This window comes from Botryllus schlosseri, chromosome 2, assembly GCF_051294905.1.
Source record: "Botryllus schlosseri isolate E-star chromosome 2, Bs_hap1, whole genome shotgun sequence".
NCBI lineage: Eukaryota > Metazoa > Chordata > Ascidiacea > Stolidobranchia > Styelidae > Botryllus > Botryllus schlosseri.
Window position 1 is genome coordinate 13,373,306 of NC_137237.1, and position 19,141 is coordinate 13,392,446.

General features: G+C 40.5%; 1 protein-coding gene across 2 annotated transcripts; it reads right to left on the minus strand.

Moving 5' to 3' along the window:
• Nucleotides 1–114: 114 nt before the first annotated feature.
• LOC145433657 (protein phosphatase inhibitor 2-like) lies at nucleotides 115–4,927 on the minus strand. 2 transcript variants are annotated; one of them, XM_080310818.1, is made up of 4 exons: nucleotides 4,721–4,927; nucleotides 1,881–2,042; nucleotides 1,542–1,627; nucleotides 115–516 (listed from the first exon to the last, which is right to left on the minus strand). In XM_080310818.1, the coding sequence occupies exons 1-4, from the start codon at nucleotides 4,807–4,809 to the stop codon at nucleotides 395–397; spliced, it is 459 nt and encodes a 152-aa protein (XP_080166944.1). In that variant the 5' UTR covers nucleotides 4,810–4,927; the 3' UTR covers nucleotides 115–394. The 2 variants fall into 2 exon arrangements, with proteins under 2 accessions (XP_080166944.1, XP_080166943.1); XM_080310817.1 differs by lacking the exons at nucleotides 115–516; nucleotides 1,542–1,627; nucleotides 1,881–2,042 and adding an exon at nucleotides 2,843–3,664.
• Nucleotides 4,928–19,141: the final 14,214 nt, after the last annotated feature.

Below are 19,141 nucleotides of genomic sequence, written 5' to 3' on the forward strand. Positions count from 1 at the left end.
TTCGCCTCATACTTGTATTTAGTATAAATTGATGGCATAGCTCGACTTGTACTCGAGTGCCAACAATCACTGCTTTGCTCATCTGTGCACACCTCAAGAATCACGACTCGCGAGACAGATGAGATACGAGTTTTTAATTCTCCTCTTGGCAGAATAACGCTCACTTTACAGAGCAGATTTGAGTTCAAGGCTATTAAAGAGATATTTCAAGCCAAATAGGCTACATTTGCTAGCAGGTCGCACAACTCGTTTAGAAATCAACAGTGTCGGCAATGTGTGAATAGCTACTTCGATTGCGGGATTCAGGTACAGAAAAACCATGAATATCATGTTGAAGAACGGATTCGAAGCAGCATTTCTCGAGTGTCAGCATGCATGTTAGTTCGCACGGTCTTCAGTCGTCTGAATCGTCGGCAATTTCCGCCTGTTCCCTCACCAAGAGCTCTCTTGCCTTTTTCAAATCACTCTTCATGTTATAATGCTTCTTTCTAGCAGCTTCGAACTTGGATTTTTTTTCTGCAACAATGGCGGATCGCTTCAGCAAAGATCTTCATGAGAAAAATTTAAAGCAGCAAATGTAAAGAGCTAGGAATACTTCAACAGCACACATTATTAACGCATCATATTGCATATAGTCATAATTGCAGATCATTACACACTCAAAACCCAATCGGTGACTAATCTTTGTAGTTGCCCAGAGTCAGAGCTGGCCAAAGTAGTCTGCGTTGCTACTCAAGTAGAAGCCGAAGTAGCGTAGTAGATTTATACTAAATTACAATTGAGATGTAGCAAATTCAAAGACATGACAAGACTACTTCAAGTAGAAGCAGTAAATGAGATCTAAAAGTACTCAAGTAGTTTTAAGATAGAGATTTAGTTGATGGGTTGCATATCTTAGCTGTCAACCGTAGGTGGCTACCTTTGATGTCGCAGCGTGCATCTTCGCGAGCAACGCAAAACGACCACTATTACTACAAATAGGTGTAATATTTCGCAGCGTGCATCTTCGCGAGCAACGCAAAACGACCACTATTACTACAAATAGGTGTAATATTTGGGTGACCATACGACCTCCTTTTTCAGGTTTTTGAAAATGTCCTCCTTTTTGGCATTTCGTCCTCCATTACAGCTTTTACAGCTAAGACAATGGACGGATTCGAGTGAAAATGGGCATAAACGAGGCTAAGACGGACGTTCAAGCGGGAAATTTGTGGTTCGATCGAAAGTGACGACTTTTTTTTGTTAGTCAACACCACTACTATATTTAAGTAAAAAGTGTGTAAATCGTGAGTCGAACGGAAAGTGATGACCTCTTTTTAGTCAACTCACCAAATTTTACAGCAAAAATAGCGAAATCGGCTGTTTTTAGTCTTGTTCAACTAACTTTTCTGATTTAGCAAAAGTGTCCTTCTTTCCCGATTCCAAAATATGGTACGGGATACCGGTCAACCCCGTCCGGTTATTACGCAGCTCACTCACCATAAAGCCTTGTTTGAGCAATGAATATAGGTCTTGGTTAGTTACAAATTTCAGTGCCTTACCTTTAGCTTGAGGTGAGAGATGGTCATCCTCCTCATCAGTACTTATCGCTCTATTGCGGGAGGATGAGGTTTCAGATGAAGCTAATCTAAAACAAGGATGAAAAGATAGAGAAATCAAAGCACAAGACAACATAACCAAACAAATGTCTTAGAAGGATTCGAGTGTAGTCCGCAAACAAATAGTAGGCATATGCAAAACACTAGCAATCAATTGATTGTAGTTGCAGATGCTTTCAAATAATGCTCTCAATCACAGCCGACAGGAAATATCATTCATACTTATACTTCAAGACGGGGGAGTTTTTTTAACTGCTCTCAAGGTCTATTAGGTTAGGTTACCGTTCTGACAATTCATCAGGATCTACTGGCTGTGAGTCATCATCATCATTGCTATGTCGGTATGGAGTCTTTGGCTCTTCTATTTTCATGTGACCATAATCTTTATCTGCTGGATGATGTGTTGCCAAGATATTCATCTCGTCAAAGTGAGCTGCTTCCTTGCTGTAAAATTATACATAAGAATGCGCCTTGATTGAATGAGTCATTCGCGAAAGGTTTCTATAAAATTCATATGTAACATATTGGGACCCTGTTAGAGGATTACAGCACAACTGCACTCTGCTAACATACACTGGTTACTAAATTACATTAAGCCTAAGGCCTACATACTGATATAATAATAATAATATTGCCAGTACAGGAGGACGAAACCATCGATTACAAGTTTCATCAACGTGATATCAGTCATCAATTGGAATATCATAAACAAACCGACAATTGGATAATGTTTGTTTTTTTCCTTTCCTATATCTCATCCCTGTCTATCTGTCAACTGTCTTGATCTGGGTTGCTCGAATTGGATTAGTTACCGTCAACCTGACAATACGATTTATGGTTAATAACGAATATTGAATAACTAAATAAATCAAGAAGTAACGAGGCTTTTGGTTTTCAGTGTGACTGAAAAGTTTCGAATGTTTCGCTCAGAGGAATACTTGATGACACGAAAATGGAGTTGAAACCATAGTAATTCGATATGTTTCATCCGTCCAGTCACATAATTTATAGGCAACGACTAGAGTTAAGTCAAGTATTGACGAATATCATTCGAGTCACCCCAACGAGCATCTGTGGTAGGGATAAATGAACATTAACCCATACCGCTAAACGACGTATATTGACATGCTGAATATGAAGATCTTCCCAGCACCGTCACATTAATACTGGTGCCTTAGTCTGACTGATTACAAATTACCAACTAGTACATATACCGTTCGGTACAAACGCAAAGTCAGAAGACGTAAGATTCAACAACTTTATTTCCCATCTAGTCAACATATCGCAAATGTGTATGGTGAAGAAACACTGCTATATCATGATAATACGGCAATTGACATTCGGTATTTTATAAACCTGTAATCACTAGCAATAGGCCTAAACAATTTGCTGTTGGCTTTTTGTAGAAAACAAGCTATGAAGTAAACTGCAGTTGAGACCGACACAAAATTTGATTGTAAATTTTAACGCTCGCAATGGCATCCAGTGCGGCATAATGCAATTGCTGCTCAGTAAGAGGGTAGAGATGCCATGAGCCTTTTCTGATTGAATCAACTTTGGGTAAATCACAGTTGAGGAGGAATTTCACTAAGCCAGCTAGACTCCATCTTTCATTGGACATCAACCTTTCATTAGCAAAACTGCCGAGATCTACAAAGCCACTTTGCGGAAAAATCAGATCAAAATCTCTGCACAATTTCTGAATGTCACCTTCGACATTCACACCGACCTTAAGAACGTCCACTCTCTCTATAACCTCTCTAAGAGGTTTCGGGATTGAATTCATACACGAGACATGGAAAACGAAACACACTTCATCGGGAATGTGGCAAAACTGGATGACCGCAGTTCTCCCTTGTTTGCCATGTTCATACGTAACAGGCCATTCAATGTCAAATCCGATATGACAAGGTCCTCTCAGAGACTTCAAAAATTCATTGCACACCACAGCACAGTCGTTTGCATTGAAGGAATATACAATGCTACAGCTACTTGGAATAGAGAAGGTTGGGAGTGTTTTCTTGATAGCACCATTTTGCATCCATTGAGGGAGCTTTCTGGGATTCCTAATAAAAGATTTTTAGTGTAAATAAATAATGGAAAATGTCTCATAAAATAGCAATTCCGAGATCAGGTTTCCGAGACATACTGATTCTCTGTTCCCATTTCGGGTTACGTTCAGGTCTCCAGCTACTAGACTACCTTCAATTTTATTAATTGATATTTTGAGATAGATGCAATGCAACAACACGTCATGAGCACTCGAATACAGCATCGCATATTGCAACAGTGTTCTCATTGTGAAGGTAAAGAAACAGCTGGGCTAGGTGAGGCATGATTGTAGCATGGGCAGGTCCAGAAGATCTAGGAGTAGGAAGTTTATAGTATTAAATGAGAATTCTAAAAAATGCACAGATTGTGATGTAGTTTGAGCAAATGAGTCACAGGCATATATCCTTAATAGATGTTCTCTTGATCGTTAATTCAATTCAATTCATTACTATAATCATTTTAATACACCACAAGACTGTGATACAATGAAAATAGGAAGGTAGCGAAACGACTTGGAGTAGTCTAAGAAATCAGACACCCACCCGGCCTAGGCGATGTAAAAAGGTTGCATGCACACTGAATGAAAAGTAAAAGAAGATAATATAAAAATAGAGGTGACAAAAAAGTGGCATGTGTTGGAAGGCGAGATCGATAGGCCCATATGTCAGGTCATGGTACAGTGAACTAGAGGGCTAACTATATTCATTCCGTAGAAATTGTTTGTATTTTGACTTGCATGTGGACATGACTGTTGGATAGCCGACGAAATACTATTCAACAAATCAGGTCCGGCATATTTGATGGAGCGATGCTCATTTATGTCTACCATATGGTACGGTACGGTATGTAGTTGGACGACATGTACGGTGTACGTACAGTGACGTATGAGTCTCAATGCAGACCAGTAGTAAGTAGTTCACTAGTTTGTAATTTCAGCAGTTTGTACAGTCAAAATAGAGCATAAGGACGCAAGCTGGCACCTTTATATGCCTATATCATCGAGAATTCTGAATATATCTTTCACTACTACACCCATATTTCATAAACAAACGGAGTCAACAACCGTATACCTTGCGTTAGATTCGATCTTTTTATCCGATCCAGATTTCTTCAGAATACCCCGAGTAGGCTTATGTCCGGCACCAGAATTGCTCGCCATGTTTTCTTCTTAGTTTTCCGAATGTAGAAGCTTTCAATCAGGTATAACACTCACCGGCAAACCGACTCAAAATAACCAGGGCCAGTCAATCAATCAATCATCAATCAATCAGTCATCTCCTACAGGGTTGGTTCGATTATGTTCACAATAAGAGCAATTCTGTTCAAAATAAGAGCAGTCTCATGTTCACAATAAGAGCAGTCATGTTCACAATAAGAGCAGTCTCATGTTCACAATAAGAGCAGTCGTTGTATTCACAATAACATCAGCCGCAGCACCACCATATCCCCCGGACACGATGTCCGAGTGGCAACATCGTCCGAACACAACCCAGACACGATGTCCGAACGCCCCCCCCCTCTACACACCCCAGACATAATGTCCGAACACCCCAAAGACATCCTCCATACACGATGTCCGATCTCAACACGCCCCCGACATGATGCCCGAGTGTCAACGCAGTCCGAACACACCCCAGACACGATGTCCGAACCCACCCCACCCCCAGACACGCCCCAGACACGATGTCCGAGTGTACACGCAGTCCGAACACACCCCAGACACGATGTCCGAACTCCCCTTCCCAAGACACACCTCAGACATGATGTCCGAATACTCCCCAGACATCCTCAAGGCACGATGTCCGAACTTGCCACGCCCCAGACAAAATGTGCGAACCCCCCCAGACACGATTTCCTAGTGTACACGCAGTCCGAACACACCCCAGACACGATGCCCGAACTCCCCTTCCCCAGACACACCCCAGACATGATGTCCGAATACCCCCCAGACATCCTCAAGGCACGATGTCCGAACTCGCCACGCCCCAGACATGATGTCCGAGTGTCAACGCAGTCCGAAGACAACCCAAACATGATTTTATGAACACACCCTAGACTTGATATTTGAACACAGGCCGGGGCATGATGTCCCAACACGATTTCCGATTGGCAACGCAGTGCGCGGACACACCTCAGTCATTATATCCAAACACCCCCAGACATGATGTCCAGAGTGTCAATGCATCATGTCGGGAGTGTGTTCGGACTGCGTTGACACTCGGACATCGTGTCTGGGGTGTGTTCGGACTGCGTTGACACTCGGACATCGTGTCTGGGGATGTTCGGACATCATGTCAGGAGTGTGTTCGGACTGCGTTGACACTCGGACATCGTGTCTGGGGTGTGTTCGGACTGCGTTGACACTCGGACATCGTGTCTGGGGGTGTTCGGGCATCGTGTCAGGAGTGTGTTCGGACTGCGTTGACACTCGGACATCGTGTCTGGGGATGTTCGGACATCATGTCAGGAGCTAGTGTGTTCGGACTGCGTTGACACTCGGACATCGTGTCTGGGGTGTGTTCGGACTGCGTTGACACTCGGACATCGTATCTGGGGTTGTTCGGGCATCGTGTCAGGAGTGTGTTCGGACTGCGTTGACACTCGGACATCGTGTCTGGGGGTGTTCGGACATCATGTCTGGGTTGTGTTCGGACTATGTTCCCACTTAGACAACGTGTCCGGGGGATATGGTGGTGCTGCGACTGATGTTATTGTGAATACAACGACTGCTCTTATTGTGAACATGAGACTGCTCTTATTGTGAACATGACTGCTCTTATTGTGAACAGGAGACTGTTCTTATTGTGAGCATGACTGTTCTTATTGTGAACATGAGACTGTTCTTATTGTGAACATGACTGCTCTTATTGTGAACATGAGACTGTTCTTATTGTGAACATGACTGCTCTTATTGTGAACATGAGACTGTTCTTATTGTGAACATGACTGCTCTTATTGTGAACATGAGACTGTTCTTATTGTGAACATGACTGCTCTTATTGTGAACATGAGACTGTTCTTATTGTGAACATGACTGCTCTTATTGTGAACATGAGACTGCTCTTATTGTGAACATGGCTGTTCTTATTGTATTATCATGTCTGAGGTATCTTCGGACTGCATTGACACTCTGGACATAATGTCTGGGGGTGTTTGGATATCATGACTGAGGTGTGTCCGCACTGCGTTGCCAATCGGAAATCGTGTTCGGACATCATGCCCCGGCCTGTGTTCAAATATCAAGTCTAGGGTGTGTTCATAAAATCATGTTTGGGGTGTCTTCGGACTGCGTTGACACTCGGACATCATGTCTGGGGCGTGGCGAGTTCGGACATCGTGTCTGGAGGATGTCTGGGGGGGTATTCGGACATCATGTCTATGGTGTGTCTGGGGGAAGGGGCGTTCGGACATCGTGTCTGGGGTGTGTTCGGACTGCGTGTACACTCGGACATCGTGTCTGGGGGGGGGGTTCGGACATCGTGTCTGGGGTGTGTTCGGACTGCGTTGACACTCGGACATCGTGTCTTGGGGTGTTCGGACATCATGTCAGGAGTGTGTTCGGACTGCGTTGACACTCGGACATCGTGTCTGGGGGGGCGTTCGGTCATCGTGTCTGGGGTGTGTTCGGACTGCGTTGACACTCGGACATCGTGTCTGGGGGTGTTTGGGCATCATGTCAGGAGTGTGTTCGAACTGCGTTGACACTCGAACATCGTGTCTGGGGGTGTTCGGACATCATGTCTGGGTTGTGTTCGGACTATGTTGCCACTCGGACATCGTGTCCGGGGGATATGGTGGTGCTGCGTGCTGCGACGGATGTTATTGTGAATACAACGACTGCTCTTATTGTGAACATGAGACTGCTCTTATTGTGAACATGACTGCTCTTATTGTGAACATGAGACTGCTCTTATTGTGAACAGAATTGCTCTTATTGTGAACATAATCGAACCAACCCTCCTCGTCATCTCCAGTCCACCACTGTGATTCTGCCAGAAAATGCTAACGTCATATTTCCGAATTTGCGAGTCATTGTTGTCGCAATGATTCACTTGTACTAAAATCAAATATTATAACCGGAAAAACAATTTCGCGACAGATTTGGAGTGCAAACGAACTGAAACACACGAGTTTTATCAATAAATGGCGCAAACGGTATGATCAATACAATATATGATCGAAACTTGAAGGAGTGCTTCATTTTACAACCGCCAGGTATTACTTATGGCATCTAAATTTTCAGCCGTTACGTAATCTACGCAGGCGGACCTATTTCGATTCTCGCCTGTAGCCGAAGCATCAGAGGTTAATTTATGTTCCTTCCCCCATGTGTGACTATTTCTTGCGGCAGCGAGAGGCCCGGAAACAGACTCCACAAATGATTATACGTGATATCGAGGAGGAAAAAAGTAAAAATAATAATATTTAACGAAGACAGCCTATCCAACACTGTTAGGCTATATCGGCCAATTGGCTCAAGTCGTTTTGGATTAAAATGCCATAATAGGTAAATGCAACATCTTCCTGCCGATCACCTGCATCGCATTGCACACTATGTGTATTGAGCACATCAGAAAACAAATGATTACGATTATTGCGATTCACGTCATGTTCTTGTTTAGTATAGGTCGACAGTAATACAGTATTTTATGAATTATTAAATAAACAGTTAAAACAAAAAAGCAACGGCGTTTCTTCTGCTTCGAACATTTCATATATTCGGAAAACTATTTCATCGTGGTTTTACGACGCCTACTATTTTAAGATCAAAACGCACGATTTTGCGTCAAATACGACTTTTCGTCCAATTGGATTATCGGTAAGTTTCAATAGACAATTAGGACACCTAAAATATAACGGCGTGCCCTCTGCTTTGAATATGTTATATATCTGGATAGTATTACATCATGGTATTAACGATATTATCAAAAAGTTGAGAAATTGTGTACTTTTTGAGGATCAAAATGCATGATTTTGCGTCAACTACGACTTTTCGTCCAATTCGATTTTCGGTCAGTTTCATTCGACAATTAGGACACCCAAAATGTAACGGCGTGCCCTCTTCTTCGGATATGTTATGTATCTAGATAATTATCACATCATAGTATTAACGATAATATCAAAAAGTTGGGAAATTGCGTACTTTTTGATGATCAAAATGCATGATTTGGCGTCAAATACGACTTTTCGTCAGATTCGATTTTCAGTCAGTTTCAATCGACAATTAGGACACCTAAAATATAACGGCGTGCCCTCTGCTTCGGATATGTCATATATCCGGATAGGTATTACATCATGATATTAACGATAATATCAAAAAGTTGAGAAATTGCGTACTTTTTGAGGATCAAAATGCATGATTTTGCGTCAAATACGACTTTTCGTCCAATTCGATTTTCGGTCAGTTTCAATCGACAATTAGGACACCTAAAATATAACGGCGTGCCCTCTGCTTTGGATATGTTATATATCTAGATATGTATTACATCATAGTATTAACGATAATATCAAAAAGTTGAGAAATTGCGTACTTTTTGAGGATCAAAATGCATGATTTTGCGTCAAATACGACTTTTCCTCCAATTCGATTTTCGGTCAGTTTCAATCGACAATTAGGACACCCAAAATGTAACGGCGTGCCCTCTGCTTCGGATATGTTATATATCTAGATAATTATCACATCATAGTATTAACGATAATATCAAAAAGTTGAGAAATTGCGTACTTTTTGAGGATCAAAATGCATGATTTTGCGTCAAATACGACTTTTCGTCCAATTCGATTTTCGGTCAGTTTCAATCGACAATTAGGACACCTAAAATATAACGGCGTGCCCTCTGCTTTGGATATGTTATATATCTAGATATGTATTACATCATAATATTAACGATAATATCAAAAAGTTGAGAAATTGCGTACTTTTTGAGGATCAAAATGCATGATTTTGCGTCAAATACGACTTTTCCTCCAATTCGATTTTCGGTCAGTTTCAATCGACAATTAGGACACCCAAAATGTAACGGCGCGCCCTCTGCTTCGGATATGTTATACATTTGGATAAGTATTACATCATGGTATTAACGATAATATCTGTTATAACATCATGATATAACAGTTTCGGTTTTACCATGCTATGTCCTGTCCCGCTTTGTCATCTTCCCTAATTTTTGTCAGCAACTCCCCTCGAATCAATGAGTTTCAGACGGATTAATATGCAAATTGAAAATGTAATTTCGAAACGTGTATTTTGTAAAGAATACTCGATTTAGATATAGGATTGTAGAAATGGACGTATTTAGAGAAAAAACGAATTCTTTTAATTCACGCGGCATATCATTCCAATTAATCCAATGAAGACCCAAAGTCTTTTGATATTGAATTGTAGTCCTGATTTTTCAGTGCCATTGCGAAAAATATCATTCCTTCAAAATGCAGCACTTCGTTTACATATTCTCGGAAATTTCGTTTTTTGTCTTTAAAACTACGTTCCTGTCCATGTCATATTGTTGAGATTGTTTCCATACCGTGGAACATATGGCACATCTTTCTTTTTCTCCACAATTGTGCATGTGCCAAATTAGGCGGTATGCGGCGACGAGGAATTTGCTTTGATCTTGCGTCCTTGATCGTCTCACCAGTTTTTACGTACATCAGGATTGTAGCATTTTGTTGCGTGTCAATTATTAGCCCATCAGTATTTACCACACGTAATGCGTCGTCGTCGAATACTGTGCAGAATCCATCATGATTTCCGGTATATGCGAGATAGTGGCCCGATGCACACGACGTACCATGATGGATTACTTTCCCTTTTAGCATATAATGGGATTTCAATCCATCTACTTCGAGATCCATTAAATCGGGTATCTGGACTGAGGTGATGTTTTTACCCTCTGGAGTTCCGCGACTGACATTTATCACCAGCATGTTGGGAAGGGTTCCAAATACGACATGTTCGTCTACATCAGCGTGGCATTATAGGCATTTGCTGTTAGTATTAACACATTGACGAGGAAAATTTGTGATCAGGTCAGAAATATCACTGTCCTCTTCAAATGTATGTAAAACAACGGATAGCCGATGTTCTATGAACTTCGAGGGAAAATTGCAACGCTTGCAATTGACTTTGCGAACCAATCGAAATTTGGAAGTAACCCCCATCTGCTCCATCGCATCGCTCAAGTCTGTATCGAGAATTCTGGTGATGAACTCTCCGGCATCTTGCTGCGTGCCACAATCCCATCCAAACTTTGAACATATATCTGATACCAATTTTTCAATGTCAGATACGATGCAATGTCTGCGGCTATCTAAAGTCAATTGCATAATTAATTGCATGAAATCAGAGGTTATGGATGCGTACTCGGCATAGTTCATTGCTGCACCGATATGGCCTTTCAGACATAATGTCAAGCATTGGGTGGTAGCATTGAACCAACAAGAATTTCCAATATTAGGCATACCTTTGGTGCAGGTGTTAGCGCAAAACGTATTGACAGCGATGTGTCTAATATCGCGGTGAACAGAATGTGACTGACTAACGACTTGAAAACATATCCATTTTCGATACATGGTCAAAAATTTAATTACATCGGTACCTTCAGAAGGTTGATCGAGTCCGAAACAAACCCGATCCGCGACAACGCAAACGCCGCAGCTCTCAAGATCTGGCTGCTTAATCGGACATTTTCGTGAAAAAGAAACGACCTCGCACTTGGTGAAGTTTTGCAGCTCGGGCATTAAATGTTCATTAATAGCCCAGTTAAGACCTTCGATCACGTGGTCAATGGAATCGTATAATGTAATAGAATTGTCATGTGAATCAAATACAATCAGATAGAAATGCCTTTCCCAAACTAATGGATAAAGTCGCGTCATGAAAGCACAATGCCCCTCCTCGCCATCTCATCAGTCTAAGCCAGGGGTGGGCAAACTTTTGAGCTCGCGCGTCGCATTCAACATCTGAATCCATTCGCGGGCCGCACTATATAAAATTGGCATTTGAACAGCTTCTTGGAGGTACATACCTTCAGTACAAATTGACATTGTAAACCGAAACTCAATATTGGTATTTGATTATATAGTAAGGACGTGGAGATAATATACATGCTTATTTAAAACAATCCAAGCAGTGCTTTGATGATATCGTACACCCGTCAGAAACAGTGACGAGATTTCATAGGCTGGTCGACCTCAATAACCAATTTGTTAAACTATACAGATGAAAGTCGGTTGTCCCGATTCTTAGATCAGGATTGAAATTTAAATCTGTGAGCATATATTTGCTAATTCCACTTTTGGTTCAGTTCCAGGACCAGGACACACAATACTGACAGCACAATGACCATGTTAGCTTCAAACACGCTTCTACTACAAAAAATATAAATATACCCTATTTCTACGCATACAGAGAACGAATAATATAACTCTAAGACACGCGCGAATCGTTTTTTTATAATAAGCACATCACGGAAATAGTTAAAACTGGAGTGGCCAATCTGAAATCACACTCGTGATCCTAATTATGTCAATCTCGTTTAGGATTTCTGTGATGTTTAGCAGTTGAAACCTTTCAAACTGCGTGGGCCTTGCGTGGGCCTTGAAATTACACATATAATGTAATACAATATATAATAATAAAATAATATAGGAAGTATTTACCGTAGAATAGTGGTTCTCAAACTTTGTAAGACACGCCCTCCTTATAAAGGTTACAGATTTATCGCCCCCTCATCGGCATATCACAAAACGCAAACAGGATGCTAGCAAACCTAACGGATAGTTTGATGGCATTGAAGGTTACGACTGTGGATGAGAGATTTCTAAATATGAAATTCAGACAAAATATAGAGCAATAATTATTAATGGGAAGGAAATCGCGCCGTGCGCGAAAAAAAATTTCAGTTGAGCTCAGCTTCGCGCCCCCTTCAGATGCTTTCATGCCCCCAAGGGGGGCGCGCTCTCCCCAGTTAGAGAAACACTGCCTTACAATTATCATGGTGAAGTATACTAAGATCAAGTACCTGCATTAATTCGATTTTTTGTACGCATTTCATCAATATTTTTAATGAGTTTCTGTAGACTCTCGCGGGCCGCACAGAACGGTGTGGAGGGCCGCATGCGGCCCGCGGGCCGTAGTTTGCCCACCCCTGGTCTAAGCGGTGCTCTATAAAAATGCTATTCTAGCCGTGCTACAAGTCGGCAGTTAATATATATGAAATAAATATGAAAAAATGGCCTTGTGTAAATGACCATAGTGGCTGACAAACACCATGAACACCTCAAGCAAACAAAGACTGAACATATTGAAGATCAGCCAATTACCAACGCCTAAAATGTCTAATATTTCAAAGCTTTGCATTTCATTTTGAGTGTCCTAATTGTCGATTGAAACTGACCGAAAATCGAATTGGACAAAAAGTCGTATTTGACGCAAAATCGTGCATTTTGATCCTCAAAAAGTACGCAATTTCTCAACTTTTTGACATTATCGTTAATATCATGATGTAATACTTATCCCAATATATAACATATCCGAAGCAGAGGGCGCGCCGTTATATTTTAGGTGTCCTAATTGTCGATTGAAACTGACCGAAAATCGAATTGGAGGAAAAGTCGTATTTGACGCAAAATCATGCATTTTGATCCTCAAAAAGTACGCAATTTCTCAACTTTTTGATATTATCGTTAATATCATGATGTAATACCTATCCGGATATATGACATATCCGAAGCAGAGGGCACGCCGTTATATTTTAGGTGTCCTAATTGTCGATTGAAACTGACTGAAAATCGAATCTGACGAAAAGTCGTATTTGACGCCAAATCATGCATTTTGATCATCAAAAAGTACGCAATTTCTCAACTTTTTGATATTATCGTTAATACTATGATGTGATAATTATCTAGATATATAACATATCCGAAGCAGAGGGCACGCCGTTACATTTTGGGTGTCCTAATTGTCGATTGAAACTGACCGAAAATCGAATTGGAGGAAAAGTCGTATTTGACGCAAAATCGTGCATTTTGATCCTCAAAAAGTACGCAATTTCTCAACTTTTTGATATTATCGTTAATATCATGATGTAATACCTATCCGGATATATGACATATCCGAAGCAGAGGGCACGCCGTTATATTTTAGGTGTCCTAATTGTCGATTGAAACTAACCGAAAATCTAATTTGACGAAAATTCGTATTTGACGCAAAATTGTGCATTTTGATCCTTGAAAAGTACGCAATTTCTCAACTTTTTGATATTAACGTAAATACTATGATGTAATACATATCTAGATATATAACATATCCAAAGCAGAGGGCACGCCGTTATATTTTAGGTGTCCTAATTGTCGATTGAAACTGACCGAAAATCCAATTGGACGAAAAGTCGTATTTGACGAATATATAAAATGTTCGAAGCAGAAGAAACGCCGTTGCTTTTTTGTTTTAACTGTTTATTTAATAATTCATAAAATACTGTATTATTACTGTCGACCTATACTAAAGAAGAACATGACGTGAATCGCAATAATCGTAAGCATTTGTTTTCTGATGTGCTCAAGACACATAGTGTGCAATGCGATGCAGGTGATCGGCAGGAAGATGTTGCATTTACCTATTATGGCATTTTAATCCAAAACGACTTGAGCCAATTGGCCGATATAGCCTAACAGTGTTGGATAGCCTGTCTTCGATAAATATTATTATTTTTACTTTTTTTCTCCTCGATATCACGTATAATCATTTGTGGAGTCTGTTTCCGGGCCTCTCGCTGCCTCAAGAAATAGTCACACATGGGGGAAGGAACACAAATTAACCTCTGATGCTTCGGCTACAGGCGAGAATCGAAATAGGTCCGCCTGCGTAGATTACGTTACGGCTGAAAATTTAGATGCCATAAGTACTACCTGGCGGTTGTAAAATGAAGCACTCCTTCAAGTTTCGATTATATATTGTATTGATCATACCGTTTGCGCCATTTATTGATAAAACTCGTGTGTTTCAGTTCGTTGGCACTCCAATTCTGTTGCGAAATTGTTTTTCCGGTTATAATATTTGATTTTAGCACAAGTGAATCATTTAAACAATAATGACTCAGTGATTTCCGAACTATGACGTAAGCAATTTCTGGCAGAATCACAGTGGTTCCAGTCCAGTCTCAAGCTCGTGCGTCTAACGAGAGATAACTAGCATGGAACGAATTCATCACCTATTGACCTTACTAACACCAGAGACGAGCATGGATTAGGATTTGAAAAAAACGGATTTGTGAAATCTTGTCGGATTTGGATAGGAATTAAAGATTTTTCTCTGAACGGATTAGGATTTGGATTGGAGCAGCCGATTTTCTTGGAGATTGATATGTCGTGTGACGTTGCGAATGGCGACAAACTTTATTGAGATCAGTTATGAATGTACTTATGGCACATTATACCTGTGTTCTTCAACCTTTTTCGTCGTGGTACACCCTTTTAAGTTTTACTTGTAACTGGTACACCCCTGACCGGATAACTCATTGATTCCGTATAGTAAGCCTAAGCCTAGACCAGGGTGTTCAACCTCCTTGTTATTCACTGCCGTGCTTCGATTCCTTACATAGCATACTACCGCCTTCCGGCGTAGAGTCGTAATGGCCCATCTGAACGTCATATAATCAGGACTCGAACTGCCGCACCCCAAACCCGTCGATTGGAGGGGGGAGGGGCGAGATCGAAGGGGTCCCAAACTTATTTCTTGAATAAACATAAATTATCGAGTATATTTTTGTTCAACTTCCTTCAATTTTATTCACCCTACGCTCGATTTAATGTCAAATTTCTTGATTATTGGGTAGCCTTCCCCAAGAAAAAATATCCAAGATTAATAGCAATGGGCTTTTCGGTGTCGGGCATTACCGCGCCACGACGCTCCAAGACATATGAAGTTTTAGGCCATGTAACAAAATGCGACCCTAGACGTGTGCCAGAATGATCGCCAGCGAGAAAACATTGGTCAAAAAGGACCGCCATAGTGCAGACTGAAAACTCGAGGGGCCCTACATTTTCCAAAACATTTCATTTTGATTGTAAATCTTAAAGTAAATCTGATTATGGTACCTGGGCAGAGAGAGAAAATAACAAAACATATAACAACATGTATGAAATTTTTGATATTATTGACAGATTCAATCACGAATTATAGAAAATTTCACGCCTCGCGCAATCTTACGCTATAAACTAGCCAAATAACGTGTATAAAAAATTTCGCTGACAAAGTAGCGGTTATATAGACCGTGATGAGGGGTCTACTGTTTGGTTTATGACGCTATGAGGGCCCAAGACCAACGTTTTTTTAGGGGGCTGACGAAGTGCTGTTTCGGCCCTGCATATACTGATGTTAAATTGGCTACTGGCAACTTCACACCGCGGAGAGCGCTTGTGGTCAGACTTGGACAACTAGAAAATTTTCAGCTTTTCTAAATTAGATTAGAATTAGAATTACAGCTACATATTTTTTTTCCATTCCCATTACACGAGATCCTCGTCTAAAGGAAACATCTACTTACCCCCACCCATTAGCAACCTAACTAAGAGATCTATCGACTACTCGGGACCTATCATCTGGAATGCATTACCACCACATATCCGTGAATTGCCTTATAATAGATTCAAAAAAGCCCTACTTGATCACCTCTTGTCGTTACACTAACACTGTTGCCCTACCTCGCCCAGACATTGCTTCATTGATCATTTGCCACCATTGTTTAATTTTTTTTTCTATTTTCCTTTAACTAAACATTTCTTTACAGCCAGACTGTTCAGAGTCAAGTGTACCTGTTTGATGCTGGTGTGATCAGACTAGATGACCTTCACGGTCTTATCGATCATTCCTATCTAATACCGAATACTGTGCACGCATATTTTCTGTACCACCATCACTGCCGTTTGTTATGTATTTTGGTTCGATGAAAATATAGACTCTCTCTCTCTCTCTCTCTCCAAATTAGATTAGAATTAGAATTAGAGCTACAAAATTTTTCCAAGTTAGATTAGAATTAGAATTAAAGCTTCACATCTTTTCCAAATTAGATCAGAATTTGAATTAGAGCTATACAGTTTTTTTTCAAATTAGATTAGAATTAGAAGTAGAATTTCTGAATTTGCAAAAAGTTGAAAATTGAATGAAATTGTGAATTATAAATAAATACAGCGAAAATCAAGCTCAGTTCATATCAAATCACAGTGCATTCTCATAAACATGAGAATGGTTAACGTCTGTACATCAAGCTTGTCTCGTTTTGCACTATACCACGGGTCACCAACACGCGGACCACATGCGGCCAACAATCTGATTTGCGATTTTTAAAGAACACGATAAACAATTTGAAATGCTGAAGTTGATTCCAAGTATCAAATTATTGTAGTTGCTTCAAAATAATTCATTCACCTGTGCCAAACACCACTATTCCTCACTAGCTGAAATGGCTTCGGCCATGGAAACATTATTGGAGAGTAAGCTGATATGAGCATATTGTCTTGACGTAAAATGGCCCAGACACTGCCAAGACCGAGACGCTTAGAAAACCGCCTATGGCTTTCCCACAAGATCAATCTTTAGGATGAGATAGTCTTTCAGCTAGCAACATGTCTGCATATCCCCAATATAGATTCATTAGTCTCTGAAAAGCCTGATCAGGTATCGTGCGCAGCTTATAGTTCAAAATAATATGAAGTTTATGATCACGATATTTCATGTTTTATATGTGTTTCCTTAATAGAATGTTACTTCTTTTGTAGTAACCAAGCCCATCGCCCATGTTAGTGAGCACGGCGTTGTACTAACGTAAAGCTTAAACATGGTTGCTCAACTATGTGTGGGCTATTTCGTCTCGATATTGCATTATTGCTTGGCTCTCTTGCATGGCTGTAAAAAAGCTAATATTCCAGTCATGCTTACGAGTTCTCGAGCAGCAACCTTAATATATGGAAAACGATTTTCTCCTTTCCAGTAACTCAAAAACATCGCAGTCCATGATCTCATGCTCTGCTTCGAAATCTCTTTCCACTTCATCATTCTCTAATATATTTTCTTTGGTTAGATCAAAAGCAATCATCCTCTTTTTACTTGATGTAGTTATGGGCATGAAAGTGATCAAGGTTGCTGTGTTAACTATCTCTTTTCCTTCGCCGCTGTGCTGTTTGTGATCGAAACTAGACTTTTGTTCTCAGACCACAAGCTACTATGCCAGCATGGCTATTGTTCGTCACGATAAATGCAATGAAAGTCGCTTCGACACCTTCCTATATTTTCATTGTATCGCATTTTGTGGTGTATTGAACTAATAAAAATTGCTAATAAACCAATAATGATGATGATGGTGCGGTGTATGGAAGTAATGCGATGGCGCCTTGGCACTGGATTTTCCTGTGCAAGAGGGATATTCTTGTTAACTCGCTGCAAAATGCCGTGGGCAAAGAGGCATTTTAAGGAAAACAATAAATTCGATTCGAAACTAAAACTAGAGCATAGAAACATTTCAGTAATTAGATTAGAATTAGAATTAGAGCATAGGGTCATTTTACAAATTAGACTAGAATTAGAATTAGATCACAGAAACATTTCACAAATTAGATTAGAATTAGATTTCTGGCATTTCGCTCCAATTTAGTAGAATTAGACAACTTTAATTATCTAGTTGTCCAAGTCTGCTTGTGGTGTTCTGCGCCATCACTGATTTCTTGAGGTATACCTTGCATATATAAATTTTTAATTGCAACAGTAGTCGCCCGGGCGCTAAAAACTTTTATATGTGGGAGATTTATTTCGTCTATAATATGGGTACTTCCGTATATTACTGTAAACTATTTATCCATTCTTGGCACTCGAGAATGATTAAGCGATGGAGCTGGTGGAGGGGTGTGGCATACACGCATACGAATCCGTCTTTATGGGGTGCATCGTTTTCCTTTACGGTTTGCATTTGTTCGGTGGGGCTCAGATTACACTATATATAAAATACGAAAGATCCTGGTCCCCTGAATCGCACAAGCGTGAATAAAATTTTCAAGTTTAAAATCTCTCAAAGATTTGAGAACCTATTCGTTAATTAAAATTTCATATTAACGGACGCCAAAAAACGCTCTAATTTAATTAATATGTTCTGCATAAATATTGTTTAACGGCTGCATGCGACCGTATGTCTGCAGGTGCTGGCCTAGTGAAATAAGGATGAGCAATCCTGCAACGTATTTGAAATGCTAAATACTAATCAGGGCTCGAGGATCCGGCCACCAGCTAGCATGGTGGTTCTCAAACTAGACCCCCTCGAGACACCCTGGCTACGCACCTGTAATTATGTACACTGCGCTATTTATAAGGAGCTCACATAAAGTACAAATTCAATATTTCTGAACCGTCGCAGTGGTTTCCTTAAGCATCATTATAGACGGATAATGCAAGCGGAACACATGTCATCTCCATCCTTTTCTACTACAAAAGGAATCAAAAA